The 24239-nt window shown below is 43.9% G+C and overlaps 2 protein-coding genes across 3 annotated transcripts; one reads left to right on the top strand and one right to left on the bottom strand.

The window, feature by feature from the left end:
* The first annotated feature begins 32 nt into the window (after positions 1–32).
* Positions 33–6668, top strand: LOC129853512 (probable cytosolic iron-sulfur protein assembly protein ciao1-B). Of its 2 annotated transcripts, none has more exons than XM_055919639.1 (7): positions 33–405; positions 3263–3411; positions 3511–3622; positions 3724–3812; positions 3976–4168; positions 4276–4351; positions 6010–6668. In XM_055919639.1, exons 1-7 carry the CDS (start codon positions 267–269, stop codon positions 6242–6244), a joined length of 993 nt encoding a protein of 330 aa, XP_055775614.1. In that variant the 5' UTR covers positions 33–266; the 3' UTR covers positions 6245–6668. The 2 variants fall into 2 exon arrangements, with proteins under 2 accessions (XP_055775614.1, XP_055775612.1); XM_055919637.1 differs by having other exon boundaries at positions 3976–4177.
* A 1-nt stretch (position 6669) lies between these two features.
* Positions 6670–23434, bottom strand: LOC129853511 (U5 small nuclear ribonucleoprotein 200 kDa helicase). The gene is made up of 44 exons (XM_055919636.1): positions 23037–23434; positions 22513–22676; positions 22230–22401; positions 21866–22058; positions 21595–21749; positions 21346–21498; positions 21151–21250; positions 20893–21029; positions 20642–20722; positions 20289–20462; positions 20035–20172; positions 19719–19874; positions 19417–19587; positions 19038–19231; positions 18781–18904; positions 18469–18618; positions 17299–17409; positions 17072–17203; positions 16736–16924; positions 16358–16555; positions 16055–16207; positions 14893–14973; positions 14683–14766; positions 14489–14595; positions 13468–13586; positions 13192–13346; positions 12875–13064; positions 12569–12742; positions 12230–12390; positions 11876–12103; positions 11549–11740; positions 11204–11382; positions 10919–11070; positions 10706–10814; positions 10464–10572; positions 10182–10371; positions 9881–10045; positions 9597–9718; positions 9277–9420; positions 8927–9103; positions 8648–8808; positions 8359–8440; positions 8160–8252; positions 6670–7966 (listed from the first exon to the last, which is right to left on the bottom strand). The coding sequence occupies exons 1-44, from the start codon at positions 23079–23081 to the stop codon at positions 7817–7819; spliced, it is 6414 nt and encodes a 2137-aa protein (XP_055775611.1). The 5' UTR covers positions 23082–23434; the 3' UTR covers positions 6670–7816.
* Between the last annotated feature and the right edge of the window lie 805 nt (positions 23435–24239).

Here is a 24239-nt window from a genome sequence, read left to right as displayed (position 1 = left end):
AGCCGAATGGACTTTAAATTGGCAGCACTTACCTACGGAGAGGAAGAGAAAGTAGGAAGTTGAGGTTTGAGTATTTTCGGTAAAACTTTAGTTGCGAAATTAATTTACAAATACCATATAAAAACCTCGTATTTGAAGTGGATATTAGCTGTCTTCCTTATTTATGTGTGTATGACGTTTGCATAGCTACGACTAGCTTGCTGTTTTGGGAGAAGCATTATCAGTTGCAAATAACAAGTCACTAGCTATATAGCAGCTTGCTAGCAATGAACGACACTTTGGCCCTTCTACAGAAATTCAATGCGCATCCAGATTCCCGCTGTTGGTATGTTGCATGGAACCCCAAAGGCACATTGCTGGCATCATGCGGTGGTGACCGAACCATTCGGATATGGGGAAGGGAAGGTAAATATGACAAATCCGCTGTGAAATGAACCTTGACAGCAGTATGTGCCCGCGGAAACAAACAAAAAATTAGAAGGGGGAGTTCCTGTATGTGGGCATTTCTGCATCTGCGGGCACCTCTATATATTTATATTGGTTTTTAAAGATCCACATTGCAGAAATCGCTCCGCCATTTCCTGGTTGCTACAATTCTGATTGTTCGCCTAATTTAAGTTTGTGACAAAACAAGCAGTCATTGTGTAGAGTCATTGTACCATCTAAACTTTTGAAATGTTTTCCATAGCCACATATATATTGTATTTTCAACTGCTTGAAGCTGGTCTACAAAACCTAAAGTAAAAGATGCAAAAGTGAAACTTAAGCACGGGAAACTTAAGCACATTTAACAGATCTACCGCTTCTTAGACTTGATTTCAATGAGAAAGAAATATAGTTCTTTCAATGTGAATTTGGTCTGGTCGCTCAAAAAGTTACATTTTCTAGTTTTAAGTTAGGTTACAGGCGGGAAGCCAATGCCCTCCAGTACAGTAGGTGGCATTAATGCACAATAATGTTGTATGCCAGCCACTGATAAACCATCATAAGTAGGATCGGTGGCGACAACGTTATCTAGCTAGCCGTACGCCAGTGGACAGTCTGCTAGTTTAGCCATCTAGTCCTTAGGAAGACTCCGGTACACAGCAGATGGGAGTGTCACCGTGTGCTAGTTAACTAGCAGGCCAGCTAGCACATGGAGCGACAGTGTGCTAGCAATCTAGCTGGCACACGGTGTCGCTAACTATCAAGCTAGCTAGTACACTAACCTCCAGTCTGCCCTATTCATTTATTTCAATTGAGTGATTTCCTTATATGAACTGTAACTCGGTAAAGTCTTTGAAAACAAGGCTCCCTAAATACTATCAGCATATCGATTGCGCAACCAGGGCTGGCAAAACCCTAGAAAACCCCATCACTAACATTGAGTGGCTGCTGCCAACATACTGACTCAACTCCAGCCACTTTAATAATGGAAAAATTGATGTAAGAAATGTATCACTAGCCACTTTAAACAATGCCACTTCATATAATGTTTACATACCCTACATTACTCATCTCATATGTATATACTGTACGCTATACCATCTACTGCATCTTGCCTATGCCGTTCTATACCATCACTGATTCATATATTTTTCATGTACATATTCTTATTCATTCCTTTACACTTGTGTGTATAAGCTAATTGTTGTGAAATTGTTAGGTTAGATTACTCGTTGGATATTACTGCATTGTCTAAACTAGAAGCACAAGCATTTCGCTACACTCGCGTTAACATCTGCTAACCATGTGTATGTGACAAATAAAATTTTATTTTGATTTGATGTTGTGTTTATAATTTTGTTAGGTGTAGCTTGCTGTGCACACTGTGTCGCTAACTAGCAAACTACACTGAACAAAAATATAAATGCAACATGCAACAATTTCAAATATTTCACAGAGTTACAGTTCATATAAAGAAATTAGTCAATTGAAATAACTTCACTGGGCCCTAATCTATGGATTTCACATGACTGGGAATACAGATACCCTAAAAAAAAGGCAAGGGCATAGATCAGAAAACCAGTCAGTGTCTTGTGTGAGCACCATTTGTCTCATGTAGCGCTACGCATCACCTTCACATAGAGTTGATCAGGCTTTTAGTGGCCTGTGGAATGTTGTCCCACTCCTCTTCAATGACGGTGCGGAGTTGCTGTCGAACCAGAGCATCCCAAACATGCTCAACTCACATGTCTGGTGAGTATGCAGGCCATGGAAGAATTGGGACATTTTCAGCTTCCAGGAATTGTGTACAGATCCTTGTGACATGGAGCTGTGCATTATTATGTGAAAACATGAGGTGATGGCGGCGGATGAATGGCACGACAATGGGCCTCACAATTTCATCACGGTATCTTTGTGCTTTCAAATTGCCATCGATAAAATGCAATTGTGTTTGTTGTACGTAGCTTATACCTTCCCATACCATAACCCCACTGCCACCAAGGGGCACTTTGTTAACAACGTTGACATCAGCAAACCGCTCGCCCACACGATGCTATACGTCTGCCATCTGCCCGGTGGCCATTAAAAATTAGCATTTGCCCACTGAAGTCGCTTATGATGCCGGATTACAGACAGGTCAAGACCATGGTGAGGACGACGAGCGTGCAGATGAGCTTCACTGACACAGTTTCTCAGGGAAGCTGGGTGAAGAAGCTGTATGTGGAGGTCCTGGGCCTGCGTGGCTACACTTGGTTTGCAAGTGTTGGTCGTACTGCCAAATTCTCTAAAATTATGTTGGGGGTGGCTTACGGTAGATACATGAACATTACATTCTCTGGAAACCGTTCTGGTGAACATTCCTGCAGTCAGCATGAAAATTGCATGCTCTCTTAAAACTTGAGACGTCTGTGGCATTGTGTGACAAAACTGCACATTTTAGTGACCCGTTTTTGTGCCCAGCACAAGATGCACCTGTGTAGTGATCATGATGTTTATACAGCTTCTTGATATGCCACACCTGTCAGGTGGATGGATTATCTCGGCAGAGGAGAAATAATCATTAACAGGGATGTAAACATTTGTGCACATAATTTGAGAGAAATACACTTTTTGTGCATATGGAACATTTCTGGGATATTTTATTTCATCTCATGAAACAACACTTTTTACGTTGCGTTTATATTGGTCAGTGTAGTTAGCACACGGTGTCGCCGGTGTTTCATGCAGGAACCAATGGGATGCTCGGGGGGATGCAGGAATGCCCACATGCCGGACCGCCCCAAATTGCAGTAGCACACTACTGGAAAAAATTACCCCCATTTGATTATCTGTGTAGGTGACTCTTGGGAATGCAAGACCGTGCTCCAGGATGGACACCAGAGAACAGTCAGAAAGGTGGCATGGTCCCCATGTGGGAACTACCTGGCCTCAGCCAGCTTTGATGCCACAACCTGCATCTGGAAAAAGAAGAATGATGATTTTGAGGTGAGGGGACTTGCAACTGTGAACAGCATATGCATTTATGGTGATGATGGTAAGACATGGCCCTAGTTGAGAGCATCACACTGTCTCTGTTTCTTTCAGTGCTTGACTGTTTTGGAAGGACATGAGAATGAGGTCAAATGTGTGGCCTGGGCCCCATCCGGTAACTTGCTGGCCACATGTAGTAGAGACAAGAGCGTCTGGATCTGGGAAGGTTAACTAATTTCATTCCTATCACATGAAACAAGTATTAACATTCAACTGTTTCTCTGCATGTAGTTTTGAATAGTCTCTCACCATCTCTTTCCTTCTCAGTGGATGAGGAGAATGAGTATGAGTGTGTGAGTGTGGTAAACTCTCATACACAGGATGTCAAGCATGTTGTCTGGCACCCAACACAGGAGGTACTGCCTATTTCATATGCTGTTTCACTCCTTGTACTAAGAGCAATGTTATATAATCTCATGACACCCCATTGCAAGGCTTCTCTGGACTAATCGTTTCACTATTCTGTACTCTGCATTCACTGTCTCCCCCCATTAAAGCTAAGTGATGTTCTCTACGCAGCTCCTCGCCTCATGTAGCTACGACAACAATGTGTGTGTCTATAAAGAAGAGGATGATGACTGGGAGTGCAGGGCGACCCTGGAAGGACACACCTCCACTGTCTGGGGTTTGACCTTTGACCCAAGTGGCCAGAGACTGGCCTCCTGCAGTGATGACTGTACTGTGAAGATCTGGAAAGAATGTCAGCCTGAAGGTGGGCAGGGTGAGAAAGATGCACACAATGCTCCATAGATGTATAGATGGTTTGGGGAAAAGGAAGGTAAGGAAAAACAACAGATTTTTTTATATTTCTTTTTACAGAAGGCACCGACGCGGCTTGGAAATGTGTTTGTACCCTTTCAGGGTTTCATGGACGGACAGTGTATGATATTGCATGGTGAGAGTCCTCTTTATAGAAATATACACTAACGTCCAAAAGTTTGGGGTCACGTCGAAATGTTTGTTTGAAAGAAAAGCATTTTTTGGCCATTAAAATAACATCAAATTGATCAGAAATACAGTGTCAACATTGTTTATGTTGTAAATGACTATTGTAGCTGGAAACAGCAGATATATATATATATATAATTTTTTTTTTTTTTTTTTTTTTTTTTTTTTTTTTAAGAATATCTACATAAGGCCCCTTATCAGCAACCATCACTCCTGTGTTCCAATGGCACATTGTGTTAGCTAATCCAAGTTGATCGTTTTAAATAGCTAATCGATCATTAGAAAACCCTATTTCAATTATGTTAGCACAGTTGAAAACTGTTGTCCTGATTTTAAAGAAGAAATACAACTGGCCTTCTTTAGACTAGTTGAGTATCTGGAGCATCAGCATTTGTGAGTTCAATTACAGGCTCAAAATGGCCAGAAACAAACCACTTTCTTCTGAAACTCGTCAGTCTATTCTTGATCTGAGAAATGAAGGCTATTCTATGTGAGAAATTGCAAAGAAACTGCAAAGAAACTGAAGATCTCGTACAACGTTGTGTACTACTCCCTTCACAGAACAGCGCAAACTGGCCCAAACAAGAATAGAAAGAGTGGGAGGCCCTGTTGCACAACTGAGCAAGAGGACAAGTACATTAGTGTCTAGTCACAAGTCCTCGACTGGCAGCTTCATTAAATAGTACCCACAAAACACCAGTCTCAACGTAAACAGTGAAGATGCAACTCCGGGATGCCTTCTAGGCAGTTGCAAAGAAAAAGCCATATCTCAGACTGGCCAATAAAAAGAAAAAATTAAGATGGGCAAAAGAACAGACACTGGACAGAGGAAGATTGGAAAAAAGTGTTATGGACAGACGAATCTAAATTTGAGGTGTTCGGATCACAAAGAACATTCGTGAGATGCAGAACTTGACGCCATCTGTCAAGCATGGTGGAGGCTATGTGATGGTCTGGGAGTGCTTTGGGGGTGGTAAAGTGGGAGATTTTTACAGGGTAAAATGGATCTTGAAGAATGAATGCTATCACTCCATTTTGCAACGCCATGCCATACCCTGTGGACGGTGCTTAATTGGAGCCAATTTCCTCCTACAACAGGACAATGACCCAAAGCACAGCTCCAAACTATGCAAGAACTATTTAGGGAAGAAGCAGTCAGCTGGTATTCAGTCTATAATGGATTGGCCAGCACAGTCACCGGATCTCAACCCTATTGAGCTGCTGTGGGATCAGCTTGACCGTATGGTACGCCCATCAAGCCAATCCAACTTGTGGGAGGTGCTTCAGGAAGCATGGGGTGACATTTCTTCAGATTACCTCAACAAATTGACAACTAGAATGCTGAAGGTCTGCAAGGCTGTAATTGCTGCAAATGGAGGATTCTTTGAACGAAAGCAAAGTTTGAAGGACACAATTATTATTTCAATTAAAAATCATTATTTATAACCTTGTCAACATCTTGACTATTTCCTATTCATTTTGCATGGAAAACAAGGACATTTCTAAGTGGCCCCAACTTTTGGAAGGTAGGTTATATTTGAATGAATTTACATATTTAAAAATGCAGCCAGATTCACCAAGTTAGTACTCTTTGGTTGTTCTCAGGTGTCCACTGACGGGTGCCCTGGCGACTGCATGTGGTGATGACGGAGTACGTGTGTTTAAGGAGGATGAGACGGCTGACCCAGACCAGCCTGCTTTCTCCCTGTCTGCCCATGTACCCAAGGCCCACACCCAGGATGTCAACTGTATCGCATGGCACCCCAAGGAGGCTGGGCTCCTTGTCTCCTGCAGTGACAATGGGGAGATAGCAGTCTGGAACTACCAGTCTGGGGTCTGAGAACATGTACGTTGGGCTAGTTAGGACTTCCAGATCCAGTGTTTAACAGTGCTGAATTTACCTTGTACTGTCAAGGGTGCCAACAGCACTGAAAGTGTCATGAATGTTTATTAATCCCTCTTGCAATAACCTGTGTTAATGAGGTTAGAGTGGTTATGATTTCATTATACTGATAAGATTCCTGCCTGTGCACTTGTTTTGTGGTTCAAAAATGAATGTGGGCCCTAAATGTTCTACATGTCATAATTATGTATTTGATTAACATATTACACATTCCAATGGTGTTTTGTAATATCAAGGGATTCAACACACTTATGTCTAGATACATGTTTCCAGAAACCACTTTCTTCTAGTAAACTTTGATAGAAAATGTCTTTGCTTTTATATTAATTGTTCATAAAGAATATATTAATTTACAGTCAAAGTAGTCTGGATAATATTTATTGGAAAAGCCATGACAGAACAAAGGTATTTCACCAACAAACAAAACAGACTGATCATTAATCACTCTTAATAGCAGACAGGGTTGGGAGTAACTGAATTTATTTTTACTAATCAGTTGTTGCCAGGGGGAAAAAATACATTAAGACTGTTCAATGACATTCAAATTAGTCTTGAAAGGTGCAAGCTTGTTCCACCTGAGCAAGTCAGCGGCCACTATGATTACACACAATGCGTTTGATGGATCCTTTGTCTTCTGACTTAAGGGGAAATCAGATTGCGTTACTGAGTTTGACAATTGACTAGTAACAGATTATTTAGAAAGTACCCAACCATGATTGCAGAGTTGTGAAACAGTTACAGACAAATTGAGACATGAGTTGTTTACTAAAAATGTAAGCAGACTTCTGTAATTAGGTACTATATACACATTACTATCCTCGACTGGAACACATTTAAACAATTGTACAAAAAGGTCTGACAATTACCTCAAGCACAATAGAATAACAGTCCAAAGAGAGATTGACTATAAACGTGACTCAATGCCTCATCTACACTGAACAAAAATAAACGCAACATGTAAAGTGTTGGTCCCATGTTTCATGAGCTGAAATAAAAGATCCCAGTAATGTTCCATATGCACAAAAAGCTTCTCACACATTTTGTGCTTTGTATACATCCCTGTTCGTGAGAGTTTCTTTTGCCAAGATAATCCATCTATCTGACAGGCGTGGCATATTAAAGAGCATGATCATAATACATTGTGTGGGCGAGTGGTTTTCTGATGTAAACAGTGCCCCATGGTAGCGGTGGGGTTATGGTATGAGCAGGCATAAGCTACGGACAATGAACATTGGCAATTTGAATGCACAATAATACCGCAACGAGATCCTGAGGCCCATTTTTTTGGATGGTATCTGTATTGCCAGTCATATGAAATCCATAGGCCCACCCATAAGCCCTAATGGGCCTAATTAATTAATTTCAATTGACTGATTTCTTCATATGAACTGCAACTCAGTAAAATTGTTGAAATTGTGTTTATATTTTTGTTCATTGTAAAACAAAACAAACAACCTCTACTGATCCCAGCTTGAATTGAGAAATGACTTGTCATCTGTTGATGCCTGATTAGTCTGAATCACTGTCTCCATCGCTGTCTGCCTCCTTCACATCCACGCTAAACTTATACTCCTGATCACAGCCCATGTAGGCATCACTCATGAAGTACAGTGTGTAGTTGTGAACGCCCAGCACTGGTGCAACAAAGTCCAGCTTCACCTGCAATGGGAGAAAAGGGCACAGAGAGTGAGGCCAAGCAATGCTGACACAGAGGGTATTCACCTTTAAGATTACTTTTGGGCTTTCAGATGCTAGATCATTTACATGCTAGCCTACATGTAGGCGACTGTCAAAATATGCAGATGCTTGCATGTATTGGCTCTTTAAGGTCCAGTTAGGGTTCTAAACAGACCTTGGCCTTCTGCTGCAGGGTCAGCCTCTTAATGGAGATCAGGCTGTTGGACTTGGGGTCTCCAATCACCACCCACCAGCCCTCCTCACGTTTCTGAAACAACAACACAGTCAAAGGTTATACATGGTCATTGTTGAGTTTGTGCTTTTTGAATGAATCACTAGAGGAGTTCTGACAAACTGGTGGTGATGATCCATACCTGGGGGAAGAGTGGGGCAATAACGGGCCCAGTCACCTCTTCTTCTCTCTCCAACTGGACCAGAACCAGCACTGGACCTCCACTGTAAACACAAAGATATGATCAGACACCTTCATTTACTCTGCTTCTCTCATTGGTCTAGATTCACTGGGCAGTAGTAGTAAGTAGCAAAGACCTTATAATTAACAACATCCGAAGCAAACAAACATTTTCCTGTGGTACTGATCTCTATATTCAGTCAACCTATTTCCCCACAATTATTCCCCTCTACCACCCTCATTTAAATCACCTCTTGATGTTCTCCTTCTCTGCCACCTCGTAGGACAGTTCAATGTTAGGGTAGCGGTTACAGAAGCGAGCCACGTCAGCTATCTGGGTGTCTGAGAGCTGCAGCAGCCCACTACGATCCTCATCCTCCATCTCCATGATGTCAAAGATACTCTCCACACCCTGAGAAATACGAGAGATCAGCTTCAAGATCCACACCAAATCAAGATGACCATGTTCCCTTGTCTGGAAAACGGAAGTGTTACAAATGAAGAGTCACAGGCAGTAGTGGATGTGTTACCTTGTCCATGCAGCGTTTGATGTGCTCAGAGGTGAAGTAGGGCAGCTGTTTGAGGTAGGAGTCCTTGGACCACATAGCCTGGGTGACCATCTGAGCCAGCTCCATAGCAGCCAGCGCAGGGCTCAGCCAGCCATTACTGGACAGCACATCTACACAGGCCTGGATCAGACGCACAGCCTGGACAGGACACACAACCATACACATAGATTTTAAAACAATAGCACACTTCAAATCTGACCCTCTACTTTCTGAACTCTTCAACACTAGGTCATACTAGAGTCTTTCTGCTCTACAGAGTCCATTTACCACAGCTTAGACTGCACCAACGCATCTATTCATTTCTCATTCACCTTGCTGAGGATCTCTTCTGTGTCTGACTGGAGCTCAGCGCTCAACTGCATCCTGGACAAGTGAGCCTGCAGCAGCAGGTTGGTCTTCACATGGGGGTCGTTGAACTTGGGGTTGTTCAGTTTGTGGGGCACCTTCTGGGCCAGCTGAAAACACAACATATACAACTTGATTAATGACAACTTCATAGAATGCTTCCAGATTAGTATTTGTGAGCAATGAATTCACACTTTCCATTACTTCCAGTTCTTCATGGCTATTTGGGTGGGGTAAGTCTGCAAAAGTGCATATTATGATTATTGATGTGCATTAGTGTGTTTACCTGTCTGAGCAGGTTGTCCTCATGGTGTCTGATGGGGATGTTCTTGTACTCAGCAGCATTGGAAATGATCTCAATCAATCCACGGATCTTGGTCTTGGCGTTCAGGGACATACTGAACAACTCTGATACAAACACAAAATATCAGTAACTCAAGTTATATACTGTATAATGTATGTATTCTATTTTAACATTTGCTTAGTCTATGGGGTGGTTCACAGCATAGGTGATGTGACTGATAAAGCCATATTTAGTGACAATGGGATGTTGGTTGTGGTAGTTCTCACCGATAGTGGTGTAATTGATATAGTAGTAGGCAGCAATCATGCCCAAGTTAAGAGGTGCCACGTCCATCTCATCCTCGATGCTGATGCACTTGGACTGCTCCAGGTCATGCAGGGTGTTCTCCACCAGCTCTGACAGGTGGTCAGACAGATGACGGTGAGACATGCCTGGAAGGGAGAGATGGAGAGCAGCACATTAACATAAGACTACTAGACAAAAACACTACAGGTATGAAAAAATACTTAATGTCTAGAATTTCAACAGTAGAGAGCAGTGCCAGTGCTGTAAGTGTGCCTGTCTCACCTTGCAAGTTGTAGTAGTTGGGGTTCTGGGTCATCCGGCGGTACAGGAAGGTCCAGGTCAGGTAGTCCACTGCGTCCTGTTTGTTCTCCACCGTCTTGGTGACGATCTCAGCATTGAAGTGGTCGTGCATGCAGTGGTCCAGGTGAGATTCCACCGGCAGGGGCTCATACAGGAACTTCTTGAAGAAATCCTAGATTTGAGAAAAATAGATTAGGTTATAAAATTACAGAATGATGGAGTGACTGAGTGAAAATGGAGAGAAAGAGGATATTGCTGACGTACCTTTTTGGAACCCTGGCACATGATGACACAGCGTCCCTCATCGTCCTGCAGGGGCCGGTTGGCCTTACCCACCATCTGGAGCACATCGTAGATAGGGTAGTCCACATAGCTGGGGACACAGAGGACAGGGTCACTAACACACTTAAACTGAGGCAGGGGGGGGGGTCTGAGTGATATAGACGAGGGAATGTAGTCATTACAACAACCAAAAATATATATAATAAACAAACAGTGTTACTTACGCATGTATTTTGCCATTGTAGTACTGGGTGTCCATGATAACAACCAGGTGAGCAGATATGTTTGTGCCCCAGCAGAGGGAGCGTGAGGCCACTACAACCTGGACTGCACCTGCAGACAGAGGACCAGACACAGTATGTCATTTAACAATCATCCGCTATACTTTCTCTAACTATGTACTATATCAGCAGGTCTAAGGGAGTGGCCAGTTGTACCCGAGTTGAAGAGCTGCTCCACGATCCTGCGTTCTGTAGTGGACAGGCCCTCGTGCAGGTAGCCCACCCCATTGGCCAGCGTCTCCTTCAGGGTGCCGTCTGTCACCTTCTCCAGGAAGGGAGCCAGGTCCTTCTCAGTGCAGTGCAGGAACCTACAGGGAGACAGGTACATCTGTTACTGCTCTGAGACCTCATGTTATAACATCTACCAACACTGTATACATAGTTTTAACTCCTTGCACTACTCAGAACTATTAAAAAGTGTGTAAAGGTTATGGGTCTGACCTCTGAGGGACCACATCAGCAGCACAGAAGGTGAGGATGTCGATGGCGGTGAGGCGGGTCTGTCGGCGGGACGGGACGAACACCACAGCCGGTTTAGAGGGGGAGTGCTTCATGATAGCGTGGTACACTGGCTTGGCCATGGACAGCAAGCGAGTCTGGGTGTGACTCACATTGAAGCCCTGAGAGAGGAGAGAGGCATTACAATTAAAGTAAATTGAGCAGATATGATATTATCCAGCCAGATAATAATATATTTTATGGACAAAACCTTATTGGTGTTTTATTTGGATAAGGGCAGGTTGATGATGTAACAGGTTGAGAGGACATTACAGTCATGGTACAGACCTGGATGTGCAGCTCCAGAGGAACAGGCCTGACGTTGGGGTGGAAGTTGAAGGTTGCGGTGGTGCTGCATCCCAGCCAGTGGGCCACGTCTTTGGCGTTGGACAGGGAGGAGCTGAGGGCCACGATGCGGATGGGACGCTCAATCTGAGACGAGATGTACCTCATCCTGGAGCAGATCACCTCCAACACAGGCTTCAAGCAAGACGGTGAGTATGAATATCAATATATTTTACTTCACATGTCAAAAAAGCATTGTATAGTTCTTATCTAATCAAAGCACTAGGCATGTGGACATATAGGTTTCATCAGTTTGGATCATGGCCTTACCCCGTTCTCTCCTCCAATGAGGTGAGTCTCGTCCACGATGAAGAGGCTGACGTTCTGGACGTTCTTCCTCTGCTTCCAGCGGCGCGACAGGATGTCCCATTTGTCCGGGGTGCTGACAATGATGTCACCCTTCCCCAGGAGCTTCAGGTCAGTGCTAGTCTCTCCCGTCAGCAACACCACCTTCTTATTCAGAGCATCTTGGAACTTCTGGTGCCAGTCAACAAACACCTGGACACACACGAGTGATGTTAAACGGGGTGGAAGGAATGGGTAATATAAGTGCGAATAATCAGAAGTCAGACAAAAACAACATTATGTTAAAATCGAAAACACTCCATCTTGATAACCCTGTACCTGTTCAGCCAGGGCCTCCATGGGTGTGATGTAGACACAACGTCCCTCTGCGTTGTGCAGCAGCATCCTCAGGATGGCAAACTCAGCACAGATGGTCTTCCCACTGCCGGTGGGGGCTCCCACAAACACGTTGTCATCACTGTTATACACAGCGTTGAACACTGGACAAACAGAGAATACCACATGTTATTTTACTCAAAATGTAAGCGACAAAGGTATAGAGGTATGTGCCTGATCGAAGTCATTGAATGGGCCACATTGGTCTTAGAGGTCAGATGGGTGCAGTGAGAAACTGTTAGCCCAAATGGTGACACTTCAGAGTCTCAGAGTATGTCTTACCCTGTGTCTGGATGGGGTTGAAGAAGGGAAACTTGTTCTGGTAGAGGGTCTCGAAGGCGGCATTACGCAGGGCGGTCACAGGCAGAGGCTGCAAGTCCAGCAGCTCAGTAGGGGGGGGGTACTTCTCTGGCAGGATCAGGTGGCGGAAAGACACCGGCAGCTGGGTCTCACAGGCTGAGAGAGATATGTGCAGAGAGAGAGAGAGAAACATTTTCAATTGACATCGTCCAAAACTTTAGATTTGCTTACACAGTTTGAATCGACTAAGTTACTAATAAGAGCTAGCCAGAGGAGTGTCGCACTCACACAGCCAGCGGTCCGAGGCAACGCGGATGAAGTACTGTGGGGGCAGGGGCTCGAACACGGGCACGAAGAAGGTGACCAGGTGCTCGTCCTGGGCGTACTTGGCCTTAAGCAGGAAGTACTCATGGTGTAGGATGACCTCACTGTCTACATCCTCCACCAGGATCCAGAAGGCCTCTGACGAGCCATGCACCTGTATGGGCCAAAGAGAGGGTGTGTATGAATGTGTGGGTGTGTTACAGTAAGAAAAACCTAATTTAATCTGAGCCATGTAACAGCTATAAACTAACAGCCTGAGGGTAGTATACAGATCCACTGACCTTGTCATCCCACTGGAAGTCTGGTGTGATGGTGAGCTCCACCTTCAGTGTGGAGCGGGTGATGGGCTGCAGGTGAACGGCAAGGTCCAGTTTGGGGAACTGGTGCACGTACTTATGGATGGTCTTCCCCATCTTGGGCATGCGGATCAACTCACCTGAGGGACAGAAACAATTTCAATGACAACTTCAACAACCGGGGATGAATCAATGAGTGTGTAGTGTTAGTGGGTCCAGATCGAGGTGGGGCATTTGGGGTGCAATGCAGAGCAGACTCACCAATCTCATTGTGGTTGAGGTCATAGAGGCGCTCGAAGGGGAAGTTCTTCTTTTCAATCTTCTTGATGACTTCCTCTGGGAGCTTCCTGAACTGACGCAGAGGAGACATGGACTGCCACCTGTGTAGGAGAGGGACACATTCAGACAGAGAAGACCAGAGGAACATCACATTTCATTCCAACCTCATCATGTACACTGAACAAAAATATAAACACAACATGTAAAGTGTTGGTGTCCCATGTTAAAATTAAATATCCCCAAAATTATCCATACGCACAAAAAGGTTATTTCTCTCAAATTCTGAGCACAAATTTGTTTAAATCCCTGTTAGTGCGCATTTCTCCTTTGCCAAGATAATCAATCCACCTGACAGGTGTGGCACATCAAAAAGCTGATTAAACAGCTAGAGCAGTACACAGATGCACCTTGTGCTGGGGACAATAAAAGGCCACTAAAATGTGCATTTATGTCACAACACAATGCCACAGATGTCTCAAGTTTTGAGGGAAAGTGCAATTGGCATGCTGACTGCAGGAACGTCAACCAGAGCTGTTGCCAGATCATTTAATGTTAATTTCTCTACCATAAGCCACCTCCAATGTTGTTTTAGAGAATTTGTCAGTACGTCTAACCGGCCTCACACCACATGTAACCACGCCAGCCCAGGACCTCCACATTCGGCTTCTTCACCTGTGGGATTGTCTGAGACCAGCCACCTAGACAGCCGATGAAACTGAGGAGTATTTGTGTCTGTAATAAAGCCCTTCTGTGGAGAAAAAGTCATCCTGGCTTCCAAGTGGATGGGCCTATGCCCTCCCATGGCTGCACCCCTGCCCAGTCATAAGAAATCCATAGATTAGGGCCTAATTAATTAATTTCAATTGACTGATTATATGTACTGTAACTCAGTAAAATCGTTGCAATTGTTGCGTTTATATTTTTGTTCACTATAATTCACTAGGACTGGTGACTAAGGTGTTCATCAGTGAAAACTAGGAATAAACAACAATGGTTAACTTACATCCTCTTGTCAATCATCTTGCAAAGGTTCATGGTCTTGTCTGTGAGCTGGGCCCATCCCCTGCTCAGGACGATCTCAAAGATGGCTCGCATCAGTCTTCCAGCACTCTGAGGAAGGATATAGTTAACAGTCAGATGCTGGTAACATACTTAAAACATCTCTCTAACCAAACAAACAAATGGACATAGCCTTACCTGCGTCACATAGACCATGTCAGCCATCAGAGCAAAACCCTCCAGTTTGAGCTGAGAGATGTAAGCCTGGAGCAGCACGTTGATCTGTAATACGAACACCCACCTCAGAACTGGCTCATAGCAACAGGGCTCTAGCAATACATACTGCAGTGGTGTTCCATATCATTGATCAGTGTAGTGTCAACATTGACACGTGTAGTAGTATTATACCTTGGCGCTGGGCTCCTCAATGCTCTCCTTCACTGGAATGGGAACTCTCTCCAGCAGCTTTTGCAGTTCCAGCTTCTCTTCCTGAAATAAGACCGCACGTGAGCATTCATGTATCTGTAGCATTTTACTGTACAGTTGCTGGTTTGGTGTAGACCTGGGCCAAAAGCATTCAGTAACATTTGTGGCCTTTTGTAATTAAATAGAGTATTCCAGAGTAGGGATGGGCATTTTAAAAGATTTCACCTTTTTTCCCTTGCTATTCAGATAGTTGAAATACATGTTTTAATAAAAAATCAAAAAAGTTTTCAAACTTCAATGGAGACAGCCGGTGTGCTGCCCTCTGTTTGTTTCAGCAGAAGGGTGTGTGTGGGAGAGAGAGAAAGTAGCCAAACTTGTTGCTGCCATAGGTTATCTATCTTACCATCTGGTAGTGCCTGTCTTGGCTGCATCAAATCGTTGTAAAGAAGCTAGCTGGCTACAGGCCAGTTAAAGACTCTAGCTAGCTACCTGGCTAACTTAACTGGCTACTTTAAGTTAGCTAGCTAGCTTCTTTACAACGATTTGATGCAGCCAAGACAGGCACTATCAGATGGTATGATAGAAAAGCGTGTTGCTGCCGTTATCTATCTAGATTACGTAGCACGGCTAACTAATTGAGTATTTTTGCATGAGCTTCCTGTCCTTGTTTACAACTCCATTCATAAGAAACAGCAGCCCCCCTCTTGGTTGATTATTTTAGTCTACCACTTCTCATTTAGCCAACTTAATTCTGTAATTGTAATTCCATTTTGTATTGATTAGAAATCTCCCTCTTCACTTGCTACACATGGAGCCTCTGAATGCAGCAACGCTTTGATTGACTGACAATAACAACAAGCTACACGTGTGAAACGAGTGGAGGCTGCCGGTGAATCTTTTTAATGGGGCGCACTCATACAAACTGTCATTAAACAACAACAAAAAATGTAATGCTTTATCCTTGTAGGCTATGTAACAATGTCACATAGATAATCGTATTTCATTTTAGTCAAAGCCTTTTCATTGTTAAAGTAGGCCGATATTTATTCTCTCAAAAGTTAATACTCTCCCAAGTAAGCGAATAGTAACGCCCATTTGGATATTTGAATAACCGTGCCTATCCCGATTCTAGAGTGCTGCATACCTCTCTGACAGTGATGTTCCTGAACTCAGAGGAGAGGGAGAAGACACGGAAAAGCTCGATCTCACTGAGGGTGGGCTTCAGCAGCTGGTTGTACGTCTGGATGGAGTCATGGGTGATGTAGAAGTGGCTGGCGATGCGACCCAGATCCGTCACCTTCAGAGAAGGATGAGAAAAGTAATCTATTATGAATATCAATAGCATAATCTTTGTTTTCACCATCTTAGAATCTTGAAGAGGCCTCAATAGGTCAGTGTCATTGCATTGATCCCACTGGACAGAGTGCATGTGTAAAGCGGTGTGTACCTGGAAAGCGCCGGTCCGCTTGTCGTACTTGACCAGGCTGTTCTTATCCAGCACATTGGCTGCCGTGTGGATCAGGTCCATCCTGCGGCGCTCCAGCAGGGGGTCCGAGCTGCGGTCGTCATGGGAGACTCCGTACAGGGTGGGGTTACGGAGCATGCGCACGTACAGGTAGGTGTAGCCCAGCCAGTTCACTGCGTCCTGATGAGGAGACAACAAGGGAGGAGTGAGACCACTACAGCAGCAAGGGTTTGAATGTTAGCACTAATGGTTCTAGTTGACCAGTCTCTCCACAGGTAGTTTCAGTACCAAACCACAGCACGTCTGTATTGTTATTAGTGGTGAGTTGTGTGCGGTGTTGTAAATCCAGTTTACGCTCACCTTAGCATTCTGCACGTTGCCCAGCACTATCTCAGCGTTGAGCATGTCTGGCAGCTTGGACACCATCTGGCTCTCGATGGGCAGCTGCTGGTTGAGCAGAGATAGGTAGTACTGCAGCTCCCCATGGGATGTGATCAGAATGCCCTCTCCCTTGGTGTCGTACTGAGGACGCCCCGCTCGACCAAGCATCTGAACACAGCACAGAACACAGGTGTCATTCAAACTCACAAAGCTAACAGAGTTTGAGCATTATTTAGCTCATAAAATACTCTGCTACAGTGAAGTCTAGCCCTGTGTATGTACCTCACTAGTCTAATCCAGGCAATGCAGACTAACCTGTAGAATGTCCAGGGCTCCCAGCTCTGTCCATCTGCCTTTTTCTGGGCTGTACACCTGGGTGCCTTTGATGATGACAGTATGTGCAGGCAGATTCACACCCCAGGCCAATGTGGCTGTGGACACCAGCACCTGAAACAGACAGAGCCCTTTCGGTGAGACAGGTCCGGTGACATTGTAACAATAGCTCTGACTGTATGAAAGGAAAGAGGTTAGTAAAGACTAACCTGGATGTGGCGATCAGCAAAGAGATCTTCCACCAAGGTACGGTCCACTCTGGTCATACCAGCATGATGGATGGCGAAACCGTAGGGCAGCAAGTCCTTCAGCTCAAGGTTCTGGGGGATGAAAAAAATGTATGTAATGTTCCTTTCTTTTTAATGGGCAATATGCAGAAATTGCTTTGCCATTTCCTGGTTGCTAAAATTATAATAGTTCAATTAATTTCAGTTTGTGACAAATCTAAACGGCTGCGAAATATATTTTCAATAATCAAAAATATTGTATGTTCAGCTGTTTAAAGTTGGTGTTCAAAACCAAAAGATGTAAAATTGAAACTTAACGGGAAGCATAGAAATAGCACACACAAAACAGATCTGCCGCTGCTTAGACTTGCTTTCAATGAGAATCACAGATCTATAACTCACAATTCTACGTGAATTTGGTTTGGTCGCCCAAAAAGTTACATATTGCAGCTTCAATAATCAGATTATTGTAAAGATTTGTTATTTTACTGTTAGGAATTTTATGAATAATGACTAAACAATATCTACATTTAAATAGAACTATAACTAATTGAACTCTTCTGATTAATAATGTTAATTCATAAGGGATTATGTAGCATGAACAAGGAGTAATTAAAACATAATAAACACCATTCCAACTTAGTTGGAGAGGTATGTGTTGTGGGTTATTAAGTAAGCAAAAAGGATCGTTAACCTATGGTTGAACCGACTCAACTTAGCCCTGGGATGTTTAGATAAGGCAGCGAGTGACTCCCTAGGTTTTTCATTATCTGGAGCTGTCTGCTAAAGTGGTAATAAATTATGGTGAAACTTCAGGAGTTAATCCAGTTATATTGTGTGTCACGTGTGAGTTGGGATGAACTTTTGAACCTGTGTTGTCTTGGTCGAGAGGAGGAGATTCATTCTGTAACCAATGACGTCATATTTTGTATATAAACTGTTGTTTGTGGTTCAATGGGAGCGCGCTCCGAGAATAAATACTATTATCTAATTTTAATAAGACTGGTCCCTGTCTATTTTATGCAAATAAGAATCTTACAATTCTGAAATTCCCATGACAATATTCACAGATTTGGGACAGATGTGTGTAGAATTCTGGACATTCTACAGGCTTTGTTAGCTAAAATTAGTCCCCAGGTCAGATGAACTCACCTTGCACTGCTCTGCCTCAGTCCTGAGGACCTCAGTTGAGGCTGACCCCTCCCTCAGGAACAGCCCCAGGGTGTCTTTCTCCAGACACATGTCCCTGATAGCCCGGGCCGTCTTCCCCGTCTCCTTCCTGGAGTGGACAAACACCAGCACCTGACAAACAGTTAGCACAGGAATACTAGATTGTGTGGAACGTTCTGTCTGTTGATATTTCTCATCTGATAGACATTAGGATTTTCCGGGTCTCATGTTTTGTGTTGGCGGCAATGCAGAGTCAGATGATGGTTGAAGAACACTAGGCTGAGCAGGCCTCACCTGGTTCTTCCCAGCATGCTCCATGATCTTCTCATAGACAATTTCATTCATGATCTGGAAGCGCTTGATAGCCTTCTTCTCAGTGATGCCCACATATGTCTGTTCCAGGGGCACTGGACGGAAACTGGAAGACAGAAAAGACTATCAGTCAGATTTGTGCTTTCAATCCAACCTCTCACAAAACCTGTTCATCTATAGTAGGATGATAAATGAGAGTGTGTGGAGAGATTGACCCTCCTTCCTGAGCCCTGGCTGACCTGTTGTCAAAGTAGAAGAGTCCCTTGGCGGGGTCTACCCGCAGGCAGGTGGCCACGTCCTCGTAGTTGGGCAGGGTGGCACTGAGACCCAGCAGACGCACGTCCTCCTGTGTCAGCTCAACGTTGCGGATGGTCCTGGCCACCAGAGACTCCAGGACTGGCCCACGGTCATCATGCAGCAGATGGATCTCATCCTGACCACCAGACACACACTCAGTTACATACAGCTCTTACACCCAATGAGTTTATAACTACAGTTTTAAAAAATCATGTCAAATAACGTAAATGCTTGGGAAATAGTAATGGGATGTTTGATTAAAGGGTCTTGCATAAAGTTCATAAGAGGACCATTTAAGTTTGAGAGAGTGTCTGTACTTACAATGATGATGAGGCGCACTAGCTGGGTGTAGGTGCGCTCGCCTCCTTTGCGTGTGATGATGTCCCATTTCTCTGGGGTGCAGACGATGACCTGGGTGGCATTGATCTCCTCTTTACACAGCTGGTGGTCTCCTGTCAGCTCAGACACTATGATGCCATAACTGGCCAGACGCTGGGAGGGAGGGAGACATGCAAAACACAATCACAAAATTCCTTATTATACAAACATAGCTCTCCTGGCAATTCAAGTGCGTGACAGCATATAACACTGAGTTCTGACCCCATAAAAAAAACAAGTCTCACCTTACTAAAGCTTCCCACCATCTCCTGTACCAGTGAGCGCATAGGAGCCACATAGATAATCTTGAAGTCGTCCAAGTTGATGGTTCCGTCCAGGTTGATGTGCTTGCCGATCTCTCTTAGCATAGCCATGAGGGCCACGTTGGTCTTACCTGCTCCCTGGAGGCACCCAGTGGAAAAAACAGAGGAAGAAAATACATTGGGATAAGTTATAAAACAAAAATCAGAGTTCAACAACGGCACTATTGAACATATGCAACATGACAGAGTGCTGAGCAGAGAGCAGTGTATTATAGTTGACCGTGGTTTATTTACTAACCGTAGGAGCACACACCAGCAGGTTCTCATCGGTCTCCATAGCAGTCTTGAACAGCTTGCTCTGAATGCGGTTTAGGGTTTTGAACCCTTCGAAACCTGCCTGGGCATACTTGGGCAGCTTCTCAATGGTCACCAGCACCTAATAATACAGATGATTAATTGAGGCTTAGGTGACATTTCTTGAAAATAAGACCATTCACTTGCTAGAAGCGTCGGTACTGACTACATCAAAAAGATACATAGGCGCACACACACCTCATCATCAGCGAAGGGCTTGGGTTTGAGTGCAGGGACGTGCACCTCCTCGTAGCCTTTGCGCTGCTTGCGAAAGGAGCCATCGGGCAGCTGGCACCTCTTGTTGGCCATGAAGTGGCTTCCCTGGGTGAAGGCCAGGTCCTCCAGGTCCAGCAACTGTTTAGGGGTCATTGACTGAGAGAGGGGGGGTAAATGGTTGAAGTTAGGATTTATTTAGCATCAATGTATTCATATTGAATGCATGTCATTGCTACATGTGTGTAATGTTTATAGTTTATGTGAAAATTGTCTGTGGATTACAGTGGCTATAGACAGGCTATAGTCATGTGTGCATTATTCATGGTCCTCCTCACCTCTCCATGGTCGATGTCCATAGACTCCAAGTCATTGTCCACACGAGACTTCCTTACTCTCTCCCTGCGAGATCGCTCTTCCTGAAGACATGAACACCAGCCGTTGTTTGAGACCAAGGGAACCAACATTAAATGCTTAGGTGATCTTTATCCTTCTATGTATTTCAGTATGTTCCAATACGTCTACAGTACACAGTGTAGAAACAATGATTTATCCAGTGATTAATACAACAATTAAGATGGTTTCTTACCCTAATAATATCCTCCTTCTCAGTCTCCTGCAGCTGATAAAGAACTTTGGACAAGTCTGGATCTGTCTCCATCTTTCCTATGATCTTCTCCTTCTCTGCTTCGCTCTGAGCACTTGCCAACATGGTACAGTACTGGACTGTAAAGGAGCAGAGAAATTGATTACGAGTGACCTCTCAATTTTGGCAATGCATGCTGTTATAGTTCCCCTCTAAATGTTAACTTAATGTACATTAGTTGTGGAAATGATAGGTACTCACTCATGCGACGATGCTGACGAAGGATTTTGATGAAGTCAAAGGTGTTGAATCCCAACAGTAAGACCAGCTGGTTCTCACATTCTCGGTCATCACTGGCCGTCTGTGGAATACAGAGACAGGGAGTCAGTCAGAGACCAAGGCAACCACATAGACAAAGGCAGAGATACTGAAACAAATAGACACACAAACACATACCTTGAGGATCTCCAGAACCTCATCTGCTTTCTTCTGAGAGATTATGGCATCGTCATAGAAACGGCTGAGCTGACGTTGGAGCCAGAAGGCATCGATGTCACGAGGGTGCAGCTCCTTCTTCTTGGCTGTCATCACATCACCTGTCACACCAAGCTACAGGATACATGTTTAATTAGTGCAATGGTTAAAAGAGACATTTTAGTTTAGTATAAACACAGACGTGTGCGTTATGTGAATGAGGGGTCTTACGTTGGCTGTCAGAGTGCAGCCCAAGTCTGCTTCCTCTCCTTCACTCTCTTCATCTGAGCCGTCATCTCGCACCTCCCCAAACTGGTCCTCATCACCCTCCTCCTCATCAGATTCAAACTGGACATTCACTCCGTATGTTTCGTCAATGTTGTCATCTGTGTGTTGAAACATTGGTTCATTTTAGTGCATATTAGTAGCCAGAAATTAATGCATGATCCAGTTGAGTGAATATAATGTAAACATTCCTTCATCATTGTGCTTGTTTCCTTACCCATGTTCTGGAGCTCTTTGTCGCCCCCGTAGTCACTGATCTTCTTGCCCAGGTTGACCAACACGTGGTAGCGTGTGTCATCTGCAGGCCCAAGTAACTGCTCCACTTCACGCCGTCTCTCCTTGTCCCTCATCTTGTCATTCTTCAGCACAGCCAGCACCTCGTCAGCCGCTCCACACAGGATATCTCTCGGCTGCAGATACAGAAATACAGCACAGGCATATTCAAGTCATTGATTTGAATAGAACATTGTTCATTCCACCATTATATATGGTCTGCATAGTGTTCTTCATTCTTTTCAAACCAATGACCCCTTGAGACAGACACATAATTGCACAAGTGTCTTAACAGTTATTTCTCTGACCTGATCTCCAAGCGCAGCCTGGATGAAGCTGAGAAGGACCTCATAGGTCTCCCTGGTCTCCTTGGTCTTAGGCTTGTACACGATGCCCACCATCTCATCAATGCCCTCTGACAGGAGGGTGAAGCCCTTCATCTTGTTCATGTCATGTCTGTCCTCATCTCTCTTTCTCCTCCTGCACAGTTTAAAAGACAAAGGTGGAGGGAATAGTCATACATGGGTTAGTCAGTCAAGAAGTGTTTCAGACATGCACCAGAAAAAGACTTGAAGAGGCACTTGTACTTACTTTGCCCGTCTCTCCTCCAGCATTGAAGGTTTGGTCCTCTGGGACTTGTCACCCATCTTGGTTCCCACCAACTTCCCCACCAGGGACAGCACCTCTCCTGTGGGCTCATCACGCCTTGTGCGGTCAATGAGCGAACGGTCTGCTTGCAAGACCAAGTTGGAGTTCTAGTATTGGACAATAGACAAAGTTAAGAGGAAGGGTAAAGCAATGTAAACTTGCCTTCACCATGCTGGCTAGTTATACGCTTACTGAAGCACAAAAACAACACACTTAGAGAAATTCGTTTGCCAACATTGGACAAACTGGCTAGCTAACAGACTAACGTTAGCTGGCTAACTTCTCGCTAACTACCTAACTAGTAACCAGTAGAAATTACAATAATGTGTCCAGAGACATTAGCATACCGGTAACACGTTAGATAACTACCGAACTACTGCAAACTACTTAGCCGCAAGAAAACAATACAGCACGAGTGAAAACATCTCCAAGTAACGTTAGTTAGCTTAGTTCAATTTCATACTTACCGCTTTGTACTCATACTGCAAGCTACGTGCAGTAACATCCGCCATGATTGCTTGAATGAAAGTTTAAGCACTTTTGTGGTTCAAAAGTTACAATTTACAGTGTCACTGGAAGAACGATGACTAGCTAATGTTATCTAGCTGAACATTAGCTAGCGAGTTTCTAGAGCAGCCAGCTAAGATGGAGATGCTATACTAAGGTTGACTAACGTTAGCTCCACAGCCAATGTTAATGTGCTTGGATCAAGAAATAGAGGTAAGCGAAAATCCTTTGTATCAATATATACAGTTAGCGATATGTGACGTACTTGTTGTTAGTAAAAGCGTTAGCCATTCGTTTCTGCGAACACGCTCACTCCAACAACAAGCGGCGCTTCAGTTACTACTTCCGCTTCCGTCCGCGTCGTAGGTCAAATTCGAAATTATATATATTTTACAGTTACCTCTATCAATTCGACGAAACAGTACAGCTATGGCCAATTGAATTAAATATAGGGGTTTCTAGAATCTAAACTAATAGTGAGAGTATAGCATCCCCATCCATATGTTAGTGCTGTGTCAGGTGTCCAAGGTTCAAAACCCCCGCTCAGACTGTTCCTCATCAACCACCACTGACTGTATTGTTAGCCCGGCTGGGCTTTGGTGACTATTATATAATGACAAGAGGTCATATACGTTTGTGAATACTGCTCAACAAAGGCATAGCTAATAATTGGGCTGCTGTGCCATTCTTTAAAAAAACATAGTTAGGAAATTGCCTGCAGTTGCTCCATTCCCTTTGTGTTTGTACATACTGCAATATACTGTAGCTGTAGTGTATAGCCTGATCGCTAATCTCTATTGCATTGCCTAGTAATCTGTGTGGCACTTTGGTGATAAAAAAAATACAATTAAAATGGTGGATAGTATTTTAATATGTAGGTTACTGTGTATCATCTCCTGGATATTTTCTCTTCCTAAATACTTCCTGTACTGCGATCACCTCAGGCCCACCCAGTCTCAAATTATCTGGACACACACACTAGGCTACGTATACAGTAGACGTAAAATACTGTACTATCCACTGGTATCCACCATTTCATTATTATCCTATAATTTTTTTATCACCCAGGTGTCGCACATAAACACATTATGTTTCTATGATTGATTATGTTAATGAAAGACTAGAATAATCAAGATTTTATGAGGATTACAATGTGTCTGTAT

This window comes from Salvelinus fontinalis, chromosome 4, assembly GCF_029448725.1.
Source record: "Salvelinus fontinalis isolate EN_2023a chromosome 4, ASM2944872v1, whole genome shotgun sequence".
NCBI classification, from domain to species: Eukaryota; Metazoa; Chordata; class Actinopteri; order Salmoniformes; family Salmonidae; genus Salvelinus; species Salvelinus fontinalis.
This window is presented reverse-complemented; position numbering and strand designations above follow the sequence as displayed.

Excerpts from the sequence above, each read along its gene's own strand:
- LOC129853512 (XM_055919637.1), top strand. The coding sequence starts at position 267 with ATGAACGACACTTTGGCCCTTCTACAGAAATTCAATGCGCATCCAGAT. Across the intron at positions 3,412-3,510 it reads AGAAGAATGATGATTTTGAG|TGCTTGACTGTTTTGGAAGG; the intron begins GTGAGGGGACTT and ends TGTTTCTTTCAG. Across the intron at positions 3,813-3,975 it reads TCTGGCACCCAACACAGGAG|CTCCTCGCCTCATGTAGCTA; the intron begins GTACTGCCTATT and ends TTCTCTACGCAG.
- LOC129853511 (XM_055919636.1), bottom strand. The coding sequence starts at position 23,081 with ATGGCGGATGTTACTGCACGTAGCTTGCAGTATGAGTACAAAGCG. Across the intron at positions 19,875-20,034 it reads TGCTGGTGTGTGCTCCTACG|GGAGCAGGTAAGACCAACGT; the intron begins GTTAGTAAATAA and ends GGGTGCCTCCAG. Across the intron at positions 8,441-8,647 it reads GAGAAGGAGAACATCAAGAG|TGGAGGTCCAGTGCTGGTTC; the intron begins GTGATTTAAATG and ends TTGTGTTTACAG.